The 25,701-nt window shown below is 49.1% G+C and overlaps 3 protein-coding genes across 13 annotated transcripts; 2 read left to right on the forward strand and 1 right to left on the reverse strand.

Annotated features, from left to right (window-relative positions):
- Positions 1-158: 158 nt before the first annotated feature.
- On the forward strand, positions 159-6,292 carry TOR2A (torsin family 2 member A). Its single transcript, XM_044992480.1, has 5 exons — positions 159-347; positions 1,632-1,897; positions 3,037-3,212; positions 3,551-3,678; positions 4,497-6,292. Exons 1-5 carry the CDS (start codon positions 209-211, stop codon positions 4,739-4,741), a joined length of 954 nt encoding a protein of 317 aa, XP_044848415.1. The 5' UTR covers positions 159-208; the 3' UTR covers positions 4,742-6,292.
- A 54-nt stretch (positions 6,293-6,346) lies between these two features.
- TTC16 (tetratricopeptide repeat domain 16) lies at positions 6,347-19,143 on the reverse strand. 10 transcript variants are annotated; one of them, XM_044992469.1, is made up of 14 exons: positions 17,737-18,147; positions 16,446-16,471; positions 15,699-15,877; positions 15,224-15,402; positions 13,992-14,082; positions 13,533-13,676; positions 12,872-12,972; positions 12,643-12,772; positions 11,387-11,601; positions 10,965-11,206; positions 9,722-9,863; positions 9,433-9,598; positions 8,418-8,560; positions 6,347-7,781 (listed from the first exon to the last, which is right to left on the reverse strand). In XM_044992469.1, exons 1-14 carry the CDS (start codon positions 18,003-18,005, stop codon positions 7,592-7,594), a joined length of 2,217 nt encoding a protein of 738 aa, XP_044848404.1. In that variant the 5' UTR covers positions 18,006-18,147; the 3' UTR covers positions 6,347-7,591. The 10 variants fall into 10 exon arrangements, with proteins under 10 accessions (XP_044848404.1, XP_044848408.1, XP_044848407.1 ...); XM_044992473.1 differs by lacking the exons at positions 16,446-16,471; positions 17,737-18,147 and adding an exon at positions 18,929-19,143; XM_044992472.1 differs by lacking the exons at positions 16,446-16,471; positions 17,737-18,147 and adding an exon at positions 18,589-18,656.
- Positions 17,949-25,197, forward strand: PTRH1 (peptidyl-tRNA hydrolase 1 homolog). Of its 2 annotated transcripts, none has more exons than XM_044992482.1 (5): positions 17,949-18,067; positions 21,806-22,025; positions 22,958-23,057; positions 24,278-24,323; positions 24,985-25,197. In XM_044992482.1, exons 1-5 carry the CDS (start codon positions 17,999-18,001, stop codon positions 25,195-25,197), a joined length of 648 nt encoding a protein of 215 aa, XP_044848417.1. In that variant the 5' UTR covers positions 17,949-17,998. The 2 variants fall into 2 exon arrangements, with proteins under 2 accessions (XP_044848417.1, XP_044848416.1); XM_044992481.1 differs by lacking the exon at positions 17,949-18,067 and adding an exon at positions 18,158-18,288.
- The last annotated feature ends 504 nt before the right edge of the window (positions 25,198-25,701 follow it).

Genomic DNA, 25,701 nt, shown 5'->3' on the forward strand with positions numbered 1-25,701 from the left:
GCCCCGGGCCCCGTACCCCGACTGAGGGCCCTGCTCACTGCCCCCCCCGGCCCCACCCTGTATTCAGGCCCCACCCCCTCCGCTTTGGCTCCTCCCCCTGCCGCAGCCCCCTGAGCGCTGAGGCGGCCGCGGCTCTGGCGGTTGCTTCCCGCCCTGCCGGGAGCCGGGCCTCGCGCGGGGCAGGCTGGGACCTGTGGTCCGGGACGGGATGGGGGGCGGCTCCGTGCCGCTCCGGCTCCTGCTGCTGCTGCTGGGGGCCGCGGGCTCGGCCGCCCCCTGGGACCTGCGCGCCCTGCGCTGCAGCTTCTCGGCCGCCTGCGAGTGCGACTTCCGGCCCGACGTGCGCGGTGAGCGGGGGGAGCCGGGACTCGGCGGCGCGCCCGACGGAGGGGCCGGGGGGGTCTCTGTAGGGGGCAGGGCGAGGCGGGGGGGGGTCTCTGTAGGGGGCAGGGCGAGGCGGGGGGGGTCTCTGTAGGGGGCAGGGCGAGGCGGGGGGAGGGGCTCCTGAGCAGCTAGGGAAGGGGGTGGACCGGGGGAGCTGTGGAGCGGGTCATCCCTGACTGAGGGGTCCCTGAGGGGCCAGGGAAGGGTGGTGCCTCCAGGGGCGGGGTGTTGGCTGCCCTGGGGTGCACACCCGGCTGCAGAGGCTCTTTTTGCGCACCCCTCCCCTGAGCGCCCTAGTGCTGTGTATTTAAGGAGCCTGTATGCAGAATAACGTGCATCTGGTCGCTGCTCTGTGAGCCCCTGTTACGGGGTGACCCCTGGGGAGACACTAGATCAGCAGGCCCCCAGCACAGATGCAGAGGGCGAGATCTCAGGGGTGAGGGCCAGATGTGGCTATTGGATGATTGTGACGTGCTGCTCCTTTTGAGAGCATCCTTAGAGAGGCGGAAGGATGCCCCTCCTCTAAATCCCACACTAAACCAGTTCCTTCAGGGCCATGGCAATACAGATGTTCAGAAAGAGTTGCCGTTTTGTGTTGACTAGAGCCTGATCCAAAGCCTGTTGGAAAGATGCCCATCTACTTCAACGGGCATTGAATAGGGACCCTGCTCCCTGGACCGTTCCTTCCAGTCTGTTCAGTGTTTCAGTTCACTCTTATTTCAAATGTCTAAAGTAATGGAGCTTCCCTCTAGAGACCTTTCCTCCACCCAATATCCCCTGAAAAGAAATAGTATTTCCTTTTCTTAACTGCATCCCATTACTCCCAGTTAGACTTCTTACTACCATTGTGAGGACTGGCCTACACTTAAAAGTTTTATCAGTATGTAACTGTTGGGGGGGTGGGGAGGGGTGTGTGTGCGTGTGTTCTTAAACTAGTTATACCAGTAAAAGCTATAGTGTGATTGTGATTATACTGCTATAAAAGTGCCTTAACACCAGTATAGCTTTTCAGTTCCTGGAGCACTTTTATGTTGATAAAAATGCATCCATGCTGTTTTTACTATACTGGTAAAGTAAAAGAAGTATACTTTTAAGTATAGACAGGCCCTGAAGTTATCCCAAAGGAAGAAATATCCCCCAACCCAGCATCTGAGGGGAGAGGGCAGAGATGCCTTCAAATAACAGCCCAAATAACTTCCATCTCTTAATCCAACATATTCTAAATCTTGTTTTTGGATTCATTCCAGGTCTGGAGTGTGACTTGGCCTTGAACCTGGTTGGGCAGCACTTGGTGAGGCAATTGGTGGTGAAAGGAGTGAGAGAGTTTTTACAGAATCATGATCCTGTCAAACCTCTGGTGATGTCCTTCCATGGCTGGACTGGCACAGGCAAAACCTACGTGAGCTCCATGCTGGTCCGCTACTTGTTCCGAGATGGGGTCCGCAGTCCGTATGTCCACCAGTTCTCCCCAATAGTGCACTTTCCCCATGCTGAACAGATCGAGCAGTACAAGGTAAGAATGGAGGCTACCTCTGAAAGCTAAATTACAAGACTTATTTCCTCTTATGATTATCTAGTCAGCCATTGGATAAGTATTGAGACTCTTCTCCCACCTTCCAACACATACTGTAAAGTGCAATATAAGTACTTTTTGTAGCACCTCTTATCTGAAACTGTTCCAGTGCTTTCCAAACATTAATTAAGCCTGTGGGATACTATCTCAGCTTTACAGATGGGAAAACTGAGATATAGCTAGGGCAAGTGACTTGCCCAAGGTTACACAGCAAGTCAGTGGACGAAGTGGCCATACAACCCAGTCTCCTGATTACCAGGCCTCTGCTCTAGCTACTTGATTGTACTCCCATTAACCTTGGCATTGCCCAGAATCTAAAGAAATTGTGCAAGAAGGTTAGCTGACAAATACTGAATGGAGCAGGATTTGGGGGTTTCTTTACACTATATGAGGAGAAAAAATTGTAGCTTTCTTGCTTCCTGAGAAGAAAAAAAACTTGAGTTAAAATCCTCTGTTGGAAAAAGCACTTCAATGAAGACTAACGCATTTCACCAGAAAGTCTGTACATTAAAATATGGAATGGTATAAATATTGGACCAGCTGCAGCTTGGTGGTGTAAGCATGTGCAACTGACATCAGAAGAGTCTCACATGCTTACACCGGAACTCAATTTAGTTAAGGTATATTTTCCTAAGCGTCCATACTAATGGCTGGTCTCAGCATAGAGTGAAGGGAGAGAGAGTACATGTTCAGTCATTTTGGGGGGTCTGACTATTAAACTTGTGGAGCTCTTGAATTTCCGTTTAATCCACTCCATATTTCTTCTTTAAATGGATTTTTATTAGTAAGATTATATTAAATTAGGCAAAATTCACCATGTTGAATTAAGAGCAAAACAGTTTACCAGGGCACCTTCACAAATGGTCGTCAGTCTTGCAATGTACAAAGTTAATCCTTCTTTCCAGGCAGAGCATCACAGGTGCTGTTCTAAGGAACAACAGCTTTTGGAGGTTGCTATTTCTGGCATTATTAGCCCAGGCTAATGTAGTTCTCATGTAAGCTTAGCTCTTTGGTAGCTCAAGCTTTTCTAACAAGTTCATGGTCCTAACTGGCTTGGTTGGTTGGGTTTGGTTTTCCAGGAAAATCTGAAGAGTTGGATCCAGGGGAATTTGACAAACTGTGGCCGATCAGTGTTTCTCTTTGATGAGATGGATAAGATGCACCCAGGTCTGATCGATGTGATTATACCATTCCTTGGACCCTCCTGGGTTGTGTATGGAACCAACTATAGAAAAGCTATCTTCATTTTCATAAGGTAAGAAAGCTCCCTCTGCAGCAAGTATAACTGGGTTGGGAATAAATCTAATGCAATCCTACTAATTTGGTCAAATGTTGGTACGTTTCTCCCTATTTTAATCACCCAGAGCAGGTATTTTGTGTCAGATCCATGAGATCTCAACTCATTTTAGTCTGCAAAGGTACATGGTCTCATAGTGCTTTGTCTTTTCCACTATTTGGCAACCTCTGTAGCAGTCTTCATAGGCCAACTAAGACTGCTTCCATACTCACTGCAGAATGAGGCACTGCCACTGGCAGTACAATATTGATGTCATGGGATAACTTCTGGTAATTTCTTGTCTTGGTCTTGCTCAGCAATGGAGGAGGTGAGCAAATTAATCGAATGGCACTGGATCTCTGGTATGCCCGCAAGGACCGGGAAGAGATCAGCCTGCAAGATCTGGAATCTGCAGTTTCAGAAGCTGTGTTTGAAAATCCCAATAGTAAGTCTTTCCATCAACTGGGAAAAGCTTTTCAGTGAGCATGCTCACCAGCAGGGGGAGCCATACCCTATTTCAAATAAGCCAATGATCTTTATACAGTGTTTTACAGATATGTGTCAAGCTATTATCAGTTTTCAGGGAGAAGCCTGAGGTGGAGTTAGGACCTGGATGAATTGCTTTGGCAGATGAAAGAAGTGGTTCTGCTGGTCAAGCCTACAGAAACATTACCATGCTTACCAGAGTTCCACTGGGAGAAGGGGCACCCATGACTGAACAGGAGGCAGATAGCTAATTATTAAGGGCCTGATCCTGAGAGGTACTGAGCACATAGAGATTTCCTTTATTTCCCTGCTTGGCAATTCTTGGGATTGGGCCTAACATAGGTTGGTATAGCTGAAGTATCAGTACAGCTGTTAAGAACCATGTATTTGGAGAACACTGGACTTGACTACTATTAGTGGACAACAGATGGACCCAGCTCCCTCAGTTGAATCTGATCTGTTGTCTCTTCTGGGTACTATGACTAGAACCCTGCAAATCTGTGGATATCTACTTTATAGCCACAGATATCTGCATTTCCGGATGCAGTTGCATTGTTTACCATCTTTGTGGCTCCTGGATTGGATGCAAATCCAAATTTTTGTATCCACACAGGGCTTTAACTATGACTTCCTGGAAACCAGCTCTGGTGGTGCTGGCTTTGACAGCTGATTCCTCCTAGAGGGTGGGGGCATCTCCTATGCTAACAGAGTTGAATTCCATAGAACTGAAAGAGACTCCGAAGATAAAGCTCTTTGCCTCCCCTTTTTCTCCTGCAGATGGATTTTGGAAATCTGGAATCATCGAGGAGCACCTCATTGATCTCCTTGTGCCCTTTCTCCCACTGAAGCAACACCACGTGAAGCAGTGTGTGGTGAATGAACTCACCCAGCAAGGCTTAACAGTACAGCAGGACATCATTCAGGCAGTTGCTGACAGCATCCCCTACTTCCCAGATGAGGAGAGAGTGTTCTCATCAACAGGCTGCAAAACGGTGGCCTCTCGCGTCACCTTCTTCTCCTAACCTGAGAGAAGGACTCTTTCTCCAAAGTAGCGCGCAGTTGAGGAGCTGGTAAGCAGCCCTTGGAGGATAAGTTTACCCATATACTTGCTCAGATTCAGAGGAGCAGAATTTAAGAATACTTAAAGCTGCTGTGCCCAATAAAACAGGGATGACCATGAAGAGCAACAGATTGTGGAACTCTGATAGGACCAAGTGCTGCCACCAGCCCCCAGACAGAGACTGCCGGATGCAATCTTGGGAACAAAGGGCACACTGACCTGATTCTAAGCACTTTATCAATCTGTTCTTTGCCCTGGTGGAGGGTGAGCACAGAACAGCCAAGAATACCACCGTGATGTGTATGTGGAGTCCAAAGGGGAAGAAGCTGGGATGTATCAGTGGCTGGGAAGGGTTCTTGGCTACTGCCACCTCCCCTTGATAGCTGGAACTGTGCAGATCTTCCCCGTTACTCTCTGGGCAGCTGTCAAGATTCTCTGGCCTAGCTCCAATGAATGATCTTCCTTGGGCTGCAGACAAGGGAGTCTCATCCTCTAGTGCTTTTTTAATGTCATTTTTAAAGATGTATTTTAATGTGAATCTCAGTATGAAGGCCCCAGTATCCTAGAGCCTGCCATATTGCCCTGTGAACATTCTAAACAGATCGACCAGAGTCTCATCTTAAATCTCTGGGGTAAATGTTAAGAGCCAACTTTTCTCAGGTTGTCTTTCACTGTGAATAGGTGCTGGTAGGTAAGATTCCAATTGCAGTATCCCTGAGTGCATTAGCATAAGGTTGATGAGAAAGGAATGTGTGATTTCTGCTACCAGCTTTGCCCATGACTTGGGGTATGACCTTGAGCCAGGCCCTTAACCTCCCTTGACATTTCTTCCACCACAGAATAGCAGGTCACTCCCTTTGATTCAATGGCAATTACCTGCATCCTGCCAGGGAAGAATTGAGAGCCACCCATGTCAGTCTTTCCCGATATAAAAATGGTGATTCCTACCTCACAGGGAGACCAGGCATTAACTAATGGTTTTAAGTACCAGGTATTGATCTTCTACTGTATTACATTGCTGGCATGAGTGTGTCTCAGCTGAGGTGTTGAGCTGCTGAACCTCTTGCATATTCTATATTGGAGGTTGTCGTTCTGATAGGACACTGCTGGGAAGTGCCTCGGATGCAGCTTACTGTATCACAATTAAATGCTGCTGGGGGTTGGAAATAATTCATAGGAATCTACTTCCCACAGCACTCTTTGCCTTTTCACCATGTAGCAGCTGGCTACCAAGCCTCCAGTAAGAAGAAACAGTGTAAGCTCTATCTGAGCAAACAGATTTGGGGCTAGGCAGAAAATGCTCCAAGAACTCTCATGCCAGTTGCTGCAGGAAGGTCTCTGCAGCATAGCATTAGAGCAACCTACACTCTGGTTGAGAAGGAGCTAGTGCTATTAACCTCTGTTCAAATCCTGCCCAGGATAGAGTTGGACCAAGATACAGATTTACAGTCAAACATTCTCCCTCTTCCAAAATGTTCATTGTTTTTAATTTAAAATAAATCTGTTGAAAAACCATGCATAAGTAGCAGTCACTTACTGGGATTCCAGCTGGCATGTTAGAAAGGAGGTATCTGTGAGCCTGCATAATGCCTTGGGACAGCTGCCTGACCTGACAAAACTAATTCAGGCAGGGACATGAAGAAATATCTATTGTCTGATAATGGAAAACAAGAGTAGTGGTCTTCCTCTGATGTCAAAGATCAGTGAAAGAGCCATACTCAACTATAAGCAGGACCATGCATCCTCAGTGGGGGCAGCTGGCATAGGGAATGGTGAAGTCTCAGCTGCTCTCTGTCAAAGTTAAACGATAAGAGAGCACTGGCATCTGTTTTCTCTGCCACATACGTCCCTTTGTTTAAAAACTCAAGGAGTTGTTCAGGAGACCATTAAAACCACAACAGAGGGATTAGAGCAGAACAAATGTTATCTTCTACTTCACCGTACATCCAGAGAGTTAGCAGTGACATTTTCACCTTAAGAGGGAGAACCCAGTTGCCACAGTCATTTTTTCCTCCAGTTCTCATGGTCAACTTCCTCATTCGTTTTAATACAAATTGAAACGGAAATCTTTTTGTTGTTGTTTTGGAAACCAGGTTTAGCACTCTCCTCTCCATCCAAGTCAGAGCAATTGAGGTGAGAGTTTGGGGTACAAGGGACAGGCATAACTTCACAAAACTTTCAATACATGGCATATGTAGGTCAGCCACCCAGAGTGAGTTGCATTAGATTAACAGCTCTGGTTTAAGAGTTTATCCTAATCAAAGCATTCCTCCTGCTCAGCCCGCGTTCAGATTAATGCAGTGCGCAGAGATCATTCACAGCTAGTCTGCTTTCCTGTCCAAATCTTATCACTATGTACAAACAGCTCCTTAGATGTTCACCTCTAAGGCAGCAGTGTTAGAAGTTTCTTATTAATTCAGCACTCTTCTGTGGCACTAGCTTGCAGTACAGCAAAGCCTGTAAATACAGTGACTTCCTGGAAAACTGGCTAAAATTTTTGGGAGAGCTGGCTTTCCTGCTTTGGGAAGACCACTCCTAGGCTACCTGGACAACGGCTGGGTCCACACCTTGCAGGAGGAAAGGATGTCTGTGCAGATACCAAAAAAATAAAGATGAAAAAAACAGGAAGGGGCTACAGAGGAAGTGAAGCGAGAGAAGCAATATATTTATTAGAGCCGAGGTAGCAGGAAAGGAGTCTAAAAATGCACCTACTTTCCACTGAAACACAGCTTAGTGTCTGTAACCCAGGCAGCTCAGGTGCTGTCTCTTACATGAAGCTGGAACAGTTTTTGTACTGACTTTTCCTGCCTTCTCACTTTTTCTCCTCCAAGCCAGGTTCACTTACTTTACTCACTGTCTTTCTGGAGACAGCTATCTGCTTGTACAGTTCATGTTCCGTGGCACAAGAGCTGATGACGCTCTCTGAATCCTGCAGGGCTCTCTCGGGATCTTCACTCTGAGCACCTGGTTCCTTTGGTTCATCCTCCAGAGCTCCAGCTGGCCTGTAGGGGCACACATAAGGCAGATAACTTACTTTGCAGATTTCAGAGTAGCAGCTGTGTTAGTCTGTATCCGCAAAAAGAACAGGAGGACTTGTGGCACCTTAGAGACTAACAAATTTATTTCAGCATAAGCTTTCGTGGGCTACAGCTCACTTATTTGGATGTACAGAATGGAACACACAGAAAGGAAGATGATGTATGTATAAATATCTTCTGTGTATTCCATTCTATGCATCCAAAGAAGTGAGCTGTAGCCCACGAAAGCTTATGCTGAAATAAATTACTTTGCAGAGTAGCTGCAAAAAGTGATGCATGAACAGATCCCTTCAGAGAGCATGTGATCTAGTCCTTGTGACAAGATTCACAGTCTATAGAAAGATGGCAAGCTACTGTCCTTTTAGGATCACAAAGGGACAAAAAACTATCTGGAATAAACCTGTCACTCCTGCTTCCATTGAAATCAGTGCAAATTTTGTGGTTGACTTGGGTCCTGGTTGTCCTACATAACCCAAGCATAATTAACGATACAGTACTTCTAGATTCAGGAAGTAATCAGGCTTAAAAGATTTGTATTTTGTAATTACTAGATCTTCAAAAACAACTTTAGCAGACCTGTGCCCATTGGCTTCTCCATACCATTTGAGTTTAGCTGGGCTGTTGGAGTACGGGCAGGCTTGAAGCTTTCTTTCCAAGATTGTTTTGGCAACCTCCGCAATCTTGCTGCTAATAATATCCTGGATGGGCTGTCCTGGAAAGAGGCTGGTTACAACAGGTAGGACCTGCAGAAGGAATGAGATCAGTTGAATGGCCTGGTGTGTACTGAAGGAAAATGTTCTTCCTCCTTCCATCATCAGATAGGGCTGCAAGGATTAAGCTGTGCAGTTCCCATTAGAGCAGCCAAACGCTTGCATGAGTTACATAAAAAATATAGTTCTAGCATTTATGGCCAGAAGGGACAATCGGATCATCTAGTTTAACCTATATTGTCCAGGCCAATAGCCATCCTACCCCAAATACAACCACCAGAATCAGAGCAGAGTATTACAGCCATGAGGCATGAGCCCCAGCGTTAATTTTTTTTTAATCCAAATGAAATCTTGCTAGTGTAGGGATTCTGGTTTTAAATTTAAAGAAATATTTAATCCATCAAAATCTTTCGGGGGAGGAATGCAATTCCTGGAAACTGAAGGACTAGTGTGTACTCAATGGCATGCGGTACTTTGTTTAGTTAGCACGGTAGGTGGATGTGGGCTTTTATTTTTCCCCTAAAGCCCTGGTCTTGTTTCCTGATAGCTCCTAGTCACAGGGGGCTGCATGCTCTGAAGCCAGATGCATCATGAGGAGCTTGAAAACATGAAAAAAAGCTTCCTTAGGTTTTTAATTTTAGCAAATAAATGCTGCAAACCCCAAGCCCTAATCATTATTATCTGTATTACTATAGTGTGAAGGAACCTTGGTCCTGGACGAGGACCCCACTGTGCTTGGCACTATCCAGACACAGAACAAAGACTGTCTCTGCTCTAAGGAGCTTGCAGTCTAAGTGTGTGTGTCCAGGAGACAGCACAAGGACTATGGGCCCAAATTAATAGGGTGTCACAGATTTTCACTACTTGGTCAGTGTCTGGCACAGGGAGTGGTGTCAGTGAGGTACCGCATCATTTTCAGGGTCCAGCAACAGAGCTATGATCACATCCTCCTTAGCACTCATCTCATCCTGCAGGAACAGGCGGCTCTTGGCCCGGTGCAGGTAATAGTGTGGCAGGCGAGGGTTGCTCTCAATAGCACCAGAGAAACAGTGTACTGCCCGCTGGTACTTTCTGGGGGAAAAGATACAGGGAAACAGACGAGTCAGGTCTGCTGAATCCCCAGGCAGCATGAGCTAGGAGGGATAAGAACTCCATCAGCTGGACGTAAGGTGGCAGTGAGCCATTCCAACATACCTCTGCTTGTGCGCCTGCAATCCTAGTTCATCCAGCAACATACCAACGCGTCTTCGCAAACTAAAGTCCATTGGACTCAATTCCAGCGCCTGCTGATAATCCGCCAAGGCAAAGGTTAGCTCTCCCAGCCTGAAGAGGCAGTCTGAAGTGGAGCACACAGATTACTTTAGCAAACAGCAAGCTGAAGTCAGTATTTGACTGTCTTGGGATGTTATAGCTACTACAAAGGCCAGTAATTGATGCTGTCCTGTTTGCTCTCTCTAGATCTCTCCTAATCTATATAAAATGCTACAACAACATGTCTCTAAAGTGTCTCCCTCCTAAAGGCTCCAAAAGCTCTGTACAAACTGTAGAAACAGAGAACAGTGCTAGAGGACATCTAGATATTATTCACTGAAATGCAGCCACCTGTAGGGTGGAATGCAACAGCAGTTCAACAGTGCTTAGAAACACCATGTAGCAATCAGCAAACTACAGTGGGATTTTAGGGAGGCAGAATGTAGTTTCCAATTTGGAATTAACAAGGTAACAACCTCAACTGTTGCAAAAAGTTCCATGGGATCTTTCCTGATGATAAATGGGATGAGATGGGAATGTGAGAGCCCAACCAAAGAAGGTGCTTCCAGTACCACAGGTGGGGAATGAGTCAGTGATAATCATTATCACTTAGTAGTTACACAGCACTTTCCATTTTCAAAGCGCTTTACAAGCATTGACTAATTAATCTTCACAACCCCCCATGCAATAGGTATTAGTTACATTTTAAAGATGAGAAAAGCAGGGTGCAGAGAAGTTAAGCGACTTTCTGGGCATCCTGGAATGAATCAGTTACAGAATTAGGGATAGAAGCCCAGAGATCTAGCTCCCAGTCCCTTACTCAGACTCCACTGCCTCCCTGGTACAGGAGACTGGGAGGAAAGATGCCACCCGCAGCACCCTTCAAGGTCTCCCATTTGAGCACTAACTATGCTTTACTTATGAGATCCAACATGATTGCATCCCAGGCAGGGTAGCTATAGGCACTGTATATACCCCACCCCACGTGTGCACTCATACATATACAAGTACATGGTTCCACTGCTGTCAGCGCACTCACTCATGCACTCCCTTAGAACCAGAAATGTTTCTTGGGATAACTTAAGTATGTTTAGAAACAAACAGCTAAGCTGTGTCTGAGAGAGAGGCTACCCCACAGGGATACCCTCCCACAAACTCCATCGCCACCCAGGAAGGGCCTTGCTACCTCCTCTGTTGACATAGAGTCCCTTCTCGTTCTTCTCCCCTTTCAGGGCTTTGTTGAGGAGCAGCACAGCCTCTTCGAAGAAGCCCTGAGTATAGCAGTGCACTGCAAAGTCGTTGTACGTGAGCAGGAGCTGCCGTTGCGCCTCCATGGCCACAGCTCCCTCTTCTTCGCAGAGCTCTGTGGCCTTGATGTAATCATCAATGGCTGAGTTGAAGTCTTTGACCCTTCTGTGTAGAGTCCCTCTGCCACGAAGGGAGGGAGACAGGATTAGAGCCCACTGGTTAAGGAGAATTAAAATGATTGGGGCGTTTAGAACCTGGAACCAGCACCCACTGACTAGTGCAGACTCCCACTCCCCTCAATGGGTCACAGATGTGCACGCGAGCCACCTCAGTAAGGACTGGATACAATGGGGTTTCTACCTGAAGATGAAGTACCCTGCATCAAAGGGGCTGTTCTCGATGGCAAAGGTGATTTTGAGCAGGGCATCCTTCAGGTTTCCCTTCAAGGCCTTATTCAGAGCCTGGTTCTTGGCTTTCTGTGCTCGTTTCAGCAGCCTCTGCATTAGAAGCTGAGCTTCTTCGTGCCGCGGCTCCAGCGCAATGGCCTCCTGGACGTCCTGGTAACACAGGGTAGCCTGGAAACAGAGGTTAGGAGAATACTAAGAACTTGCACTCTCGTCCCTGTGTTACCGAACACTTTACAAAGGGGAACTCAGGATCATTATCCCCATTTTGCAGACAGGGGATTTGAGACACAGATTTGTCCAAGGCCACACACTGCATCAGTGGCAGAGCCGACACTAGAAACCCAGATCTCCTGACTCCCAGTCTGGTGCTTGCCCACTAGGTCACACTGGGCAGGAGGCAGTTTCTCTGATCTGTCTCATTCTGTCTATGCATTTGCCACACCGCTGTGAGAAGCTGATAAAACAGGTGACTCAATGCATTCTCCAGAATCCTATCATTCAGACCCTGGTTTCTAACTGAGGGCACCAGTTGCTTCTGCGGGTGCAGGGCAAGAAAAGTCCCATTTCTAACAGGAAATACAAAACAGAAATAAGATCTCCAGTTACTATCTCTGATCCTCTCATGGCTGAGGGCACCTCACTTCTGCTGAGCCAAGAAATGTATGATCGCTCATAAAAGATGAGTACACTACCCACAGAGTGAGGCTCTCCTTCCATCTCTCTCCCTGCTTTCTACAGACCAAGGAGGGAGAAGGCTCCCAAATGGTGTAGAATTCCATGGCCAAACGGGAGGGAAAGGCAAGAGCCCTGCCCCAGAGGTGTAGAATCCCACAGCCCAGGAGACTGTCACCTAGAAGGGATTAAAAACAATCAGTTTCCCAAAAGGAGTGAGAGTAGATGGAAAGGTTTAGAATCACATCTCTTGAAACCAATTTGATGCTTTATGCTAACTGATTAACCACAAAGCAACTTAGCTCTTCTCTGTCCTTAGGAAGCAATTCCATATGAAATCCATATGCCGCCTTGCACGTATGCTGTTGCTTCCCATTACTTAGGTAACTTAACTATCAATTCAATCAGCAAAGGGTTAAGTCCCACCACTGTCCAGCAGATTGAGAACTCTGGCTATAGGCCACATGGGGACAGGAATGCCTGTTCTGTGAAAATTCCCTGCAGCCAGCACACCCTGGGCAGAGTAGGTGCCCCTACCCGACTGAAGTGCTCATGCAGCTTGGCTCTCAGGATGTACAGATCTGGGTTCTTTGAGTCTTGATCTAGCTCTTCATTGACGAGCCGAAAACAGTCCTGGTATCTGTTCAGGGCTGCGAGACAGGCAATGCTAGAAAGAGAAAGAAAGGGCACCATAAAGTACCAGTGGAGAATACAGTTGTTAGAGGGACTAGGATAAAGACATTCCCTATCGCAAACCCCAGTTTACCTCCTCCTGCGATAGAGTGAGTTGTCAGGCTGCAGCTCTGAGGCTCGAGTGAAGGACTCCAAAGCATCCCAATAGACCTCTTGGTCAAACAGACATTGGCCCTGCGGATTCAAAGCGCACAGCACAGAATCAGTCTGACTCAGGCCACCCGCCCATTGCTCCAGGTTAATGAGAGAGAGGGAGAGACAGAGCCTTCTCTTTCTCTCTCTCCAATCAATCCAGGAACGGAACGGAAGTGCTGCTTAAGAGGAGATGCAGCTGCACTAAATACCACTCCCTCCTCGCTGGAGAGCACTGAGCATGCATGAACCCCAAATGGGACTTTTGGCTCTTCCTGTGCTGCAAATAAGTTAGCATGTTGAGGGGAGGCCCCAGCAGACTAGCCATGAATATGAACAGTAGCAACATGAAACCTTTCAGAGAGGAAGGACTGGACAGAATCCCCTGCCCCCAAATATAAATAAGCACACAGGACTCTCCCTTGGAAATCCAAGATCATGTTGACTTCCACTTCAAGTAGCATCTCCAGATTTCCCTCAAGATCAGAGGTCAGTCCCTAGCCCCAGAGTTCTAATGCTGAGACTGAGAGATCAAGGAAAGGCATGTGGTGGGGATGGGGAAGGCTGGTGCCAGCTGGTAGGGGCTATTCTGTACCCTTCACCTGCAGGTAAATAATGAAGGCCATGCGCTCTACATATTCTTCCTTTGCAGAGGATAAGGAATACGCCTTTCTGAGGTTCAGCACAGCAGACTGGAAATCACAGAGCTGGAGAAAGGCTTCTGCCTTCTGTACATAGAACTCCACCTGCAAATGCACCCACATCCTTCAGTCCTTTAGGATAACTTGCTTTCTTATCCTGTTTATCCTCTATCTGGACACACTGAAACTAACCCTTTGAGACTCAACACCGCAATCCCGCCCAGACAGATTCTAATATATGCCAATATTCACCTCCCCAATGACATTCTTCATTTGATAATCTTGGAAATGCAAGAGCACTACAGGCTTTGTCCTTCTCGCTGAAGGACTCCATATCCCTATGCCATGCGTGGTGGGCTTGTACTTTCACCTAACGATGCCTGCTCTGCATTCCCCCTTGCCTAATCATGATCCTCTTACCTGCTGGGGGTTCAGGTTAATGGCTTTGGAATAACAAATGACAGCTTTCTCCCACTCGCCTTGGGAGAAGAACTCCTTCCCTCTCTGACGGCTGTAATGAGAAGACAGCATTATGAGCTAATGCAGAAGCACATTTCCCCTCCCTGCAGCACAGCCCTTAGGACAGTCACAGACCCATGGGAGCCCTGACTCAGTTTCCCCACCTGTAAACTGGAGATAATGATTATATCTGCAAGGGTGTTATGAGGCTTAATTCATTATTTGTTAAGCACATGGAGAGCTTTGGGTGGAAGCAGTAGAAAAGAGGGTGACTGTCTACAAGCACACTAGCCAGTGTTCTGAGCCTTCTCAAGATCAAGAAGGGGAATTTGCAGGACCACAGCTCTGCTAATTGACCAGCGCTGGCCACCTATTGCTTCTGCAGCAGACTCTGGGGACCCCACTGCCCATATGCTCAGGGAGAACAGATTCTGAAATGCAGGAACTGGGGACTACCAGTAGATACTAGTAATGGGATAAAAATGCTATCATCTCTAGGTCACTAGTTCATACCCTCCTCAGTTTGGTAGTCTCTGAAGCCATCTGATGGTTGTTTGGTGGCCTCACCATATAGAGCTGAGAGTCTGTCGTGGAGGTTAGAGGACCTATGATTTTCCTAGGTTTTATCCTTCTAAGATGGGCTATGGGTGACCGTCCCTGTTCTGCCTGTCCTGATGTGAGGAAATCCAGGGACAGTCAGCACAGTGAAACATCAGACAGTCTTCCAACTGGCAGATGGCAGTTCAACTACAGATAATCTGCCCTCACTTTCAGAAAATTACCTAGCATGGCAGCCATTTCTGGTGAAAATTCCCAGCTTAAGTTGCTAGGTCTCATTTCAGTTCAGAGAGGACCGGTAACACCATCACAGCAGGCTCTTACTGGGTCCTAGCTGGCAATCTCAACAGAGAGACCAAGCAGGCTGTTCAGCCTGACCGCCCTCTTGCTCACAGAAGAGAACCCTCCAGAGCAGGATTAGGGCACTATGGTTGGGCAGAGGAAGCTGCAGCCCATGCTGTACCTGTTATGTGGATAAATCAGACCCCAGTCCCCAGGACTGTCATTCCAGGACCTCGAACCAGCATTAAGTAAGGTTTTTTAAAAGTTTGTTTCCCAGCCTCCTTGCAGGACATGGACAAGAAAGCAGGTGTTTGTAACAGTGAAAATGTAAGAAGTGTCTGCTGGGCACTCACTGCTCCTGTATCCTGTTCTGCACAATCGCTGTCGGGGACTTCACTCCGCTGGGGTCCTTGAGGTCTCGCAAAGTCTGGCTGGACCCAAAGATCTGTCGCAGGGATCTCTCCCGGAGATTCTCTTTGGACACAGCAGTCGGGAACAGTCCTTTAGTCTCTGTCTTCATCTCCAGTCCTGCCTGCAGCGAGAGGGGCTAATGGTCACTCTGCCTCTCCACCACCCTGACAGCGTCTCTGCCCTTGGCCACCTCCCCACAGCCCTAGTCCTGTGACCTCTGACCCCCAGTGACCTATGACCTGTCTCAGCTCTCTCTAACCCCACCCCAGCTCTGCACCTGGCACTCTGCCCCCCCACACACAGCTCCCTCTGACCACCTGCTCTGCATCAGTCACCCTCTGCCCCCACCCCCTCAGCTCCCTCTACACCCCCCCAGCTCTGTGCCCTCTGACGCCCAGCCCAGGCAGCAGTGCTCACTTTGCTCTGCCCAGGCTCCTCCTGCGGGGCCTTGGCCTCCATCCCAGTGGTCGTGTCCCTCGTTGCTAGGCAGGCGGTATCCAGGCAGCTGGGGGCCGAGGGGGTGGGCCCAGAGTGAGAAGGTTCCGTGGCCAGGGTGGGATCCCTCCTGCGCTCGCATGGCACCCTGTGAGCCCGGCCTGTGAGTAGGGTGACCAGATGTCCCGATTTTATAGGGACAGTCCCAATTGTTGGGTCTTTTTCTTATATAGGCTCCTATTACCCCCCACCCCGTTCCAATTTTTCACACTTGCTGTCTGGTCACCCTACCTGGGAGGGAGGGGCAGGGCTTGCAACAGCCCCTCCCATGCTGAAGTCACTAACCTGGGTGATGGGCAAAATCCTGCTATCCCATCAAACTGCAGCCAGCTGGGAAGGAAGAGGCAGTGACCCTGCCCCAGAGCAGGTGGGCTTGTCTGATGGGGGGTCAGAACTCCTGGGTTCCATTTCCAGCTCTGCCACTGACTCACCATGGGCTTGTGGGCACTTGTTTTCCACTGGAGCAGACCAGACTTTTGCAGTCACCCATGTTCTCTACCCTAGGGTGACCAGTCATCCCATTATTAGGGGCTTTGTCTTATATACGGAACTATAAACATCCCCTCCCTCCAAAAAAGAGTGTCCTGATTTTTCACACCTACTAGCTGGTCACCCTACTCTACCCCCTGGGATTCTGAGACGGATTAGATGACATGATGTTAAACATACCGATGGGCATCAGGAGTCTGGTTCCACTGCCAATGCAAACATTTGAAAAATCACAAGATGCCCCAAATTATGAAACTGGTTTAAAAATTAGGAGATTTTAACACTAATATGTTTGGGATTCTTTGCACTTGCCTTCTGGTTTGGGGTCATTTAGAGGTCAAGTTTTCAAGCTTTTCTCCCCAAGTCTGAGGGCTGTAAGTTACTCCTTTTTCAATTAAAATTCTCAGGAAATAACCTGAGTCTGGCACTTGGGGCTTTAAGATAAACTCCAAAAATCATAGCACAAGAAAATCACAAGAGTTGCCAACTCTGAATCTTGTCTACACTAGTGCTTCCACCAACAGTGGAACTATTGTAATGGTGGCTGTATAAAAAGATAAATAGATGGCAGCTGATGGGCCATTTAGACTAGTTCTATGTCTACAGAAATGTGTTATCTCTATAATTTTCCTCCATTGCTACCACCAGAGCAGCTGTTACCAGTGGTAACAGTACATAGCAATAGTTGTAAGGGATTTCCAGGGTAGCTTTGTTAGTAACAGTGATCAGAGTTCAAGGATTTTTATCCTCTAATAATACTTTGTGTTTCTCTAGCATCTTCCATCCAAGGATCTCAAAATGGGTTGCATATGTGGTTATGGCATAAGACTGAGATTCCTAGGTTCTAGTCCTAGTTTTGTCACAGATTTTTGGTGTGACCTTGGGCAAGTCATTTAATCTCCCTGTGCTTCATTTTACCAGCTGAAGCAGGAGAATAATTTCCTATGACATTAGGTTTGGGAGTTAATTTCTTAAATGTATGTGAAGTATTTTAAGATGCTTGGTTGAAAAGAAGGGAAGTTCCATTAAAAAATATATTACTATGAATTAAACTTCACTTTACTCCTTTACATCTGTATTAACCCCATGTTACAGAAACCGAAACCAAAACACAAAGGAATGTTACCAAAACAATAGAACCCAGCAGTCCTGACTCTCAGATTCCAGCTCCTCTGAGTTCAACAGCCACGTGGACCTGGGTTTAAAGCTGCCATTTACATCTATGATCCAAATGGGTAAAATAATTTGAGAAGGGGAATCCCATAATGTGGATCATTACGTGATGTTCATCCCATAGTAGTGATGGAACTTTTTTTCTTGCCCAAACGTCAACTGAGGGAGACTTTTCTGAGGCATCCTTGTGCAGTACTAGTACCATGCAGCGTGACGGATATTGTGATACACGGCCCTCATCAGCTACAAATGCATGAAAGCTGATTAAATCATGGGACAGACAGGGGGTTGGTCTGACCTGCCAGCTTTGAGGCAGCCTGCAGGCATGATCCTGTGCCTGGTAACTCTGCCAACAAGCAAGTAGTTGAAGACCCTTGGTGCGTTACATAAGTCACCAGCTCTTCCAGTCTGACCAAGGGACCAGCAAAGATTAAACGAAAGGGTCCTCATAAAGGAAACCAAGGGCAGCCGGCTTACAGAGGCTGAGCACTTCCGCCCACAAGGAAGATGGCCACGTCTGCAGATCACGTGGCCTACGCCCTTCCTGCACCATAATAAAAATGGCATCGCCCATCAAACCACGTGGTGTGAATCCCTTCTGCCCGCAAACAAGATGGCACTGCCACGTGGTAGGGGCCGGTCTTTGTGATTGGTCGCTGTGGCCGTGACGCTTTAGAAGCGGAGAGGCTGCTGCTAAGGGCTGCTTGTGGCCCGAGGTCTCAGCGGCGCCCACTCGGCCGCGGGAAAGAGGGGGATGCTGCGGCCGCTGCCCAAGCGCCTCGGGAGGTTACTGAGCCGCACCATGAGCCACCGCCAGGCCGATCCGCGCGCCGCCGGGAAGCGGGTCCTGGTAGAGTGGGCGGAGGGAACACTTCCGGGGTCACCGGGGGAGAGCCGGCGCGGGAGGAGGGTTCACTTCCTGGTCGCGGGGGCGGGGTCAAGGGAAGGCAGCAGGTCCCTGGGGGAGCCACGAGCTGGGGGCGCCAGGGAAACGGGGCTCGGGCCCCTGGGGCGCAGACAGCCTGGAGCCTGAGTGCTGAGCCCTTGGGTACCCCGTGCCTGGGCTCAGCTGGAGCAGGGTTCCCCACCTTCTTCTTGCTGAGCCCCCCCCCCCCCACCACACACACGCTATAGAAGCTCCACGGCCCACCTGTGCCACAACAATTGTTCTTCTCCATATAAAACCTGCAGCTGCATTAAGGGGTAGGAAGCAGGGCAGTTGCCTGGGGGCCCACAGCATAAAGGGCACCATGAAACGTCAGTTGTTAGGCTTCAGCCCCAGCTGCTGGAGCTCAGGGCCCCGGGCTGCAATCCTGCATGTTGGGGCTTCAGCTTTCTGCCCTGGGCCCTAGCGAGTCTAACGCCAGCCATGCTTGGCGGACCCCCTAAAACCAGCTTGCAGCCCCCCAGGGGGCCCCTGACCCCTGGTTGAAAACTACTGTGCTGGAGGATGTCAGCATGGACCAGCCCAGCCCTTTAAGGTCCCCAACCTGCAGGAGAAATAGCTCTGGTCATCGCTAGCCCATGGGCCTGCTGGCTGCTTGCTGGAAGGCCGGTTTTCTGTTCCACATACTGTCCCTTGTTGAAATGGAGAAAGTACACTCAGATCTGAAGTGTCGTGAAACACCCAGTAAGCTCTGTGCTTGGGGGGAGGAGGAGAGGGAGAGCATCAGTGCACAGGTCACAAGATTGTACCAATTTGCTGACAGCAGTTTCAGATGTGTGACCCCGTGTGCCAACTCGCTGCATCTGTTTGCATATAGACACACACCTTTAATTCTAAAGCCATGATTCAGAACTGTATTTGAGTGGAACAAAATCGAAGTTAACAAATAGCATAATCCAGTCATAAGTTCTTCAGCCTCTTTGTGACTCTGTAGGCTATGTACTTCGTAGGAGCAATCCCATCTCTTGAACCTTCCTCCCTTTGACACTTATATGACTAATGAGAACATTCACAGTGACAGTGGATAAGATAAAATATGCAAGGGGAGTGACAATTCAAGGCCAAAGCCAATGTTTGACAGGTTAAGAAGAAATTTCCCCCATGATCAGGTTATTTTCTAGTTGCCCACTATTACAAGGACGTTGATGTCTTATTCTGAAGTATGGGGTATGAGCCCCATAAGCAGCAGTATACTGATCAAGAGAGGGATCACAAGTCTGATCTATTTTGGCAATTTTTATGTTCCCTCCCAGCTATCCCACAACACTCACGCTACTTGGTTCCCAAAATAATTAATTTTGCTGCCCACCACAAAGGGTTCCATGGATGATAGATTCACAACCAATGTTCTAATAAACTAATAATGAACAGAAAACAAACAAGACTCAGGCCTGCTACCCCACACTTCCATCTATATCTGCTGGTAATCTTTATACTTCTTCCTTTCACAACTGCATTAACCTTTGCAAATATCTCATAATCAAATGTGATAGTGTCACTATCCAATGTCATTGTATGGAAGTGCACCATACTTTCCTCTCCAACTACCACCCTTTCTCTTTCATCTCTCAACTCATCGAATGCGCTGTTTACAGTTCCTCCCCTCCAATCCCATCCAGACCTTCTCCAGTCCAGCTTCTGTACCTTGCACTCCACTGAAACTACTCTCACCAAAGCCTTTAATGACCGTTATCTAGCCAAAGTTCAGAACCAGTACTACAACCTCATTGACCTGTCATCCGCCTGTCAGCCAGGATGTTGGAATCTTCTCCTCTCTTGGCTTGTCTGACTCCATCCACTCCTGGTTCTCCTCCTAGATCTGTAATTGGTCCTTCAGCGTGTCCTTTGGAGGATCTTCTTCGTCCCTCGCTCCTTCTGTGGGTGTCCTTGGTCCCCTTCTCATCTCTGCGTAATCTCATCTGTGAACACAAATTCAGCTACCAGCTCTACACTGAGGACTCCCAGATCTACTTTTCTACTCCAGACCCGTCTTCTGTCCAAACTAAAATCTCATCCTGACTTGGACATCTGGTGGATATCCAGCTCAAGCTCAACACGGCTACACAGAGCTCTGAATCCTTCCCCACAAGCCCTCCCCACCATCTCCTTTCTTGATCACGGTGGACACTACCACCATCCTGACTGTCACTTAGGTCCATAATCCAGGTGCCATCTTTGATTCTGACCTCTCAGTCCTCACATCCAGGCTGTGTAAGTCTTGCCAATTCTTGCTGCATAACATCTCTCATACATAGCCTTTCCTATCCATCCACACACACAAAACTGTTGTCCAGGCTTTCCTCGTTGCATTTAAATTACTGCAATATCCTTCTCTCTGGCTTTGACAAATACAATCTTGCCCCGCTCATAACTGTTCAGAATGCTGCTGCAAAGATCATTTTCTTAGTCCATCACTTTGACTACATCACTCCTGGTTTTGAATCTTCCTATTCTCTCTCTCTCTTCAAACATAAGCTGCTCGTCTTCACTTTCAAGGCCCTTCATGGCCTATCCTGTCTCCTTCACTATGGAGATGTTGACTCCCACCTCTGATCGGCCCATGGTGTCAGCCTATCGCCCGCTTTCTCCTATGCTGTGCCACACGCTTAGGAGACGCCCCCGATAAACATCCACAAAGCTACCTCATTATCCACATGCAAATCCCTCCTTAAATCTTTCCTTTTCCTTGATGCCTAAAAAATACTGGATATCATCTCATTGTTTTCTTGTACTCTGCCCGTCTGACTGTATCATCTGTTTGTGAACTCTCTGGGATAGGGACTTGTTTGCACAGCACCTAGCACAATGGGATCTTGGTCCTTCCCTAGGGCCCCTCGGCACTACAGTCATACAAGTATGTTGCCATTTCTCCTTGAAAATGATCTTATGACGCTGTGATTTCACAGCTGGAACTCACCTTCTTTGGATTATGCTCTTTGCTCTGCCAACTGCAGTTACCTAAGTAAGGGACTTTGTCTCCCCCACGTACAGATAAGAAATCACAGGACAGATACAGCTCTTAGTCATCCTGTGGCTTCTTATTCCTGGAGACGGGAGGTACAGCTGGAATGAGTGGGGGGCCAGGGATCACCTAGGTCACTAAGATCATTTGAGCATCTCACTCAATCTCAGCACTAAACCCATCTCAGTTCTGTTTAACAAGAGAGGGACAGGCCCTTGTACCTGCAGAGTCTGCCCTACAGTAATCAACAATGGACATGGTGATTGTCTTGCTGCTTCTGAAGGGAAGCAGCTGGTTTTGCTGGGTGAATTTCCTGCCCTGGTAGTGAAAGGAGCAGGGCTGCAGGGAGGGCAAATATGATCCTCACTACACCACAAGGGCTGGCTCCAGTGACTCCGTGTGGTTGGATGCCGATGTAGAGTGTGTCCTGGTAACACTTGTTGCTGGTCCTCCTTGCAGGTGGCAGGGCTGGGGAATTATGGGCTGCGAGGAACCCGTCATAATGTGGGCATGGCGGTGCTCAATCAGCTGGCCCAGAAGTTGAAAGTCGCTGACCAGTGGAAAGCGGACAGACGCTGCTGTGCAGACGTGACCATCACTAATGTGGAGGAAGCAGAGCTGGTGCTGATGAAACCTCGGCGGCTCATGAACATCAATGGACTCAGTGTAGCAAGCGCTGGTGAGTGACTCCGAACACCTCCAATAGCCAGCTGAGCAACGCACACAACTGTAGCCTTCCAGGGACCTTTGGGCTTCACCTTTCATCTTCTTAACCACAGGGGACCACTCAGGGCTGTAAGCAACAAGTCTGAAATACCTGCCCTGGAACTACAGGGCCCACTCCTGCCAAGGTCAGTCTCCTTTTTCTTTTCCATGGAGACAACGATGTAACAACTCGGAGGCCTCTTAGGACTTCCTTGTTGTTCCATGGCCATTCAGGCAGCATGACAATAAGGGTAGACCAAGCTCAAGAAACTATCGCTTGAGCTCAAGGAGAATATCCATTTCCAGTATAGGGCTTATGACACACAGTTGACCATATCCAATTCTATCCACTAGAGGGCGGTGCACACACTCTTCTAAACCCATTACTAATTTTTCACACCACCCTTGGGAGGTGCAGAAGATTAACTGAGTTCCATGCAGTTTGCATGTCTAAGAAAAAAACAGGTGGCAGGGTTCGGAACCAAGGTCCTGAGGGCTCTGCATGGACATCAGAAATCCCAGGGCAGTTTTCAGAACAGCCAGGCTTTTCCCTGGCGTGCTGGGCTACGAGTTCCGCTCCTCACACTGTTGCATAGCCTGCTGCAAGCTAGTTGGCTACGACCTTCCAGGCTGCTGTGTTTCAGTGGTGTGGACTGTAAGACAATAACGGCGTAGAGCAGTATCATGTGGTGCAGACATCAGACAGCTCCAGTGACAGCGTGTGCAGCTCGTTTGCCAGCATGGCTGATAGTGCATTCCTGAGGTTAAAAGTTCTCTTAGCCCTGCTATGCACTTCCTGCTCTCCACTGACGCCTGCAGTGTCCTTCTTTAGGTCCCCAAGGCTGTGGGATGGTGCCAGATGGATTTAATTTCTCCTCACTTCTTGTGCATTGTTTCTTTCTCAAGCTGAAACTTACAACCTCGGGGTAGAAGACATTTACCTGGTTCACGACGACCTGGACAAGCCTCTGGGGAAGATGGCGATAAAGCTGGGAGGCAGCGCAAGGTACGAAGGGAAAGGCCCTGTGGAAAATGACTTTGAAAAATTTGCTTGAGCTGCATCTTACTTTGTGCGTTTTAATAGGGGCATTTGGGGCTGTGACTGTCCCATTTCCACGCCCCAGGACTGCAGAGGTGGCAGCAGATCGGTGGCAGAATCTTTCTAAGCTGTGGTCACTTCTGTAGTGCTTTACAAGCTTTAACTGACATCGGTTTACCCTGCAGTCTGCCCAACCTCCTGCCGTCTCCAGTTCAAAGCACGAGTTAAACCAGAAAAATTTCAATACATTGGGATGGCCTCAATTTGTGGGCTCTGGCACTAGGTGTGCAGGAAACAACTGGTGCCCAGGCTGCTGTGATAAAATACAGCAGTGACTGCCCAGAGTGGTGTTAGGCAGCCTCCTTGAGTCACACGTATCGTAGTGTAATTGACACTTGAGATCTAACAGAACCAAGACCTGTGTTTGTGGGAACAGTGACATTTGATTGAAGAGTGACCTTTCTGAATCAGTTATATTAGCCACACACTTTTCCCTGGGGGTCTCCTCTCTTACTACCACATGTTCCATACCTGGCTGTGTTCAGGCCTACCCAATGCAGACAGCGTGTGCAGTGTATACTCCCTTCTCCAGCAGTTGAAAGCATTGAGTGCCAGAGCCCCTGCTGGGGAGTTCAGTGCAGGGCAAGGGACGCTGTGTGTCTGCACACCCATATCCCTAGCCAAGCACCCTCTTTGGCAATGCCCTGTGGCAGTGGGTCACCCAGGGGGTTTGGCCTAGATCAGAGGCTGCTGCATGTAAGTGAGGCCTGCTCTGAGTATGGGACTGGGAATCATGAGCTCCTCTCCGACACCAATTGCCCCACAGGCCATGGGTGTGTCACTTAGGGACTGATATTTCAGAAGCTCTGAGCACGCAGAACTCCAGGTGCAGTTACTGGGAGCTGCTGGTGCTCAGCAGTCAAGCCTGCCTGGGGCCTCCTCTGCACAACTTTGCATCAGTTTCCCAGTGTGGAAACTCAGATGTTGCTTTGAGTGACTTGTGCTTGTGTCTAAACCAGAATAAGCTAAACCGTCCTAGGCTGCTCTGCTTTGCACCAGGCTTGGGAGCAGGGATCAGTTACTGTTCGTACAGAGCAAAGAGGAGGGAGAGGTTAGTGTGAATCCCATGGATGATCCCTCTGGGGTTCTCACCTACTCTGACGGCTGGTTTGTCTTGTTTTCTTTAGGGGGCATAACGGGGTCCGTTCCTGCATCAGCTCCCTGCACTCGGATGTAAGTCGGCCTTGCAGGGTAAAGAGCTCTATCATGCACACATCTTAGTGCATATGTAAAGCACCATCTCTCCCAAGCCCCAGAGGAGCCACCCCCAAGGCCTTAGCCTCCCCTTGTGTTTGTGTTAGCAGACTTGGACCTTCATCCCCCGCCCAGCCCTTCTCACATGCGAGGCTTGTTTCTGACTCGTCCATGAGCCCAGACGTGGAAGCAGTTACCTAAAGTGGAACCACATGGCCTGGCTGGGAGCTCAGCCCACCAACTTAACGGCATTTGTTGGACAAAACTCTTTCCAAGCTCATGTCAGCTGGAGCCCAGCCTGAACTCAGCTACAGCACAGAAAGAGCGGGACACAAGCCCAGCTCCCCAACGGCTGCTGATCTCTGCCGTGTGGGGCTCAGGGCTCTAGTGAGGCACTTACGGTTCCCTTTCACCCCACAGGCTCCCCCTTTGACTGGTCCCTGGATAACCAGGGTCTCAAGGCTCCCCTGCCCTCCAGCCCCACCTCAGAGCCTCCAGTATCTGCTTTGGCTCCAGGCTGTGCCAAGCATGTTTAGCCCTTTGTAGCGGTTGCCACGGTGTACCGAGAGCCCAGCTCAGGCGCAGGTGGCAATGGGGAGAGGACACACAGCACACCCTGCATCCCCTTCTCTCCCTGCAGTGCATGGTGCGGCTCAGGGTCGGCATCGGCCGGCCGGTGGGGGAAGCCCTGGTGGAGCGCTACGTGCTGGGCCGGTTCACCAGCGCTGAGCACGAGGTCCTGCAGCGCGTCCTGGAGCAGGCGGCCGACCTCCTGCTGGAGCACATCCTGCAGAGGAGCAGCGGCAAGGACCTCACGCCCCCTGGCGGCAAGGGGGACAGGACACCTCATTAACCCTTTGAGCCGGGGGAGTTTTTATGAATATGGTGCCGATGGAAAGCAGTGGTCCTGGACTCCTTCATGGGCCTCTGGGCACAGCTGCCGGGGTGGGCTGGGGGAGCTAAGCAGAGAGCGCTGACCCCACAAGCTGTGCTGTGCGGGGGCAGGGGCCCAGGGAAGCTCCTGGCAATGACACTGGTGGGGGAGGTGGCGGACCCCCCCGTGTCAGGTGACAGGAGTCTCCCAACCCCATTAGTGCTGGCAAAGGCAGCTCCACATGGCCAAGTGCCCGCGCCTGGCACTGCAGCACCCTGCGGGGGGGGGGGAGGAGCCCGAGAGAGACTCCAAGCCCCAACCAGGCTCCACCCAGACCCCAGCTGGAGGCTTGTCGTGTTCAGCGGCACCTGCCTCCTTGCCCAGCTTGGGACCACTCTGTCCCTGCCCCTGCTTGGTGGTCTTGCCTGGTCTCAGCTTTGCCTTGTTCGTCCTTGCTCCCCAGCCAGGCCTCTCAGTAACTCC

This window comes from Mauremys mutica, chromosome 18 (genome assembly GCF_020497125.1).
Source record: "Mauremys mutica isolate MM-2020 ecotype Southern chromosome 18, ASM2049712v1, whole genome shotgun sequence".
NCBI lineage: Eukaryota > Metazoa > Chordata > Testudines > Geoemydidae > Mauremys > Mauremys mutica.

Excerpts from the sequence above, each read along its gene's own strand:
- TTC16 (XM_044992469.1), bottom strand. The coding sequence starts at position 18,005 with ATGCCATTTTTATTATGGTGCAGGAAGGGCGTAGGCCACGTGATCTGC. Across the intron at positions 13,677-13,991 it reads TTAACCTGAACCCCCAGCAG|GTGGAGTTCTATGTACAGAA; the intron begins GTAAGAGGATCA and ends GTGCATTTGCAG. Across the intron at positions 11,207-11,386 it reads GCAGGGTACTTCATCTTCAG|AGGGACTCTACACAGAAGGG; the intron begins GTAGAAACCCCA and ends CCTTCGTGGCAG.
- PTRH1 (XM_044992481.1), top strand. The coding sequence starts at position 18,193 with ATGCTGCGGCCGCTGCCCAAGCGCCTCGGGAGGTTACTGAGCCGCACC. Across the intron at positions 18,289-21,805 it reads CCGCCGGGAAGCGGGTCCTG|GTGGCAGGGCTGGGGAATTA; the intron begins GTAGAGTGGGCG and ends TCCTCCTTGCAG. Across the intron at positions 24,324-24,984 it reads TCAGCTCCCTGCACTCGGAT|TGCATGGTGCGGCTCAGGGT; the intron begins GTAAGTCGGCCT and ends CTCTCCCTGCAG.
- TOR2A (XM_044992480.1), top strand. The coding sequence starts at position 209 with ATGGGGGGCGGCTCCGTGCCGCTCCGGCTCCTGCTGCTGCTGCTGGGG. Across the intron at positions 348-1,631 it reads CTTCCGGCCCGACGTGCGCG|GTCTGGAGTGTGACTTGGCC; the intron begins GTGAGCGGGGGG and ends GATTCATTCCAG. Across the intron at positions 1,898-3,036 it reads AACAGATCGAGCAGTACAAG|GAAAATCTGAAGAGTTGGAT; the intron begins GTAAGAATGGAG and ends TTGGTTTTCCAG.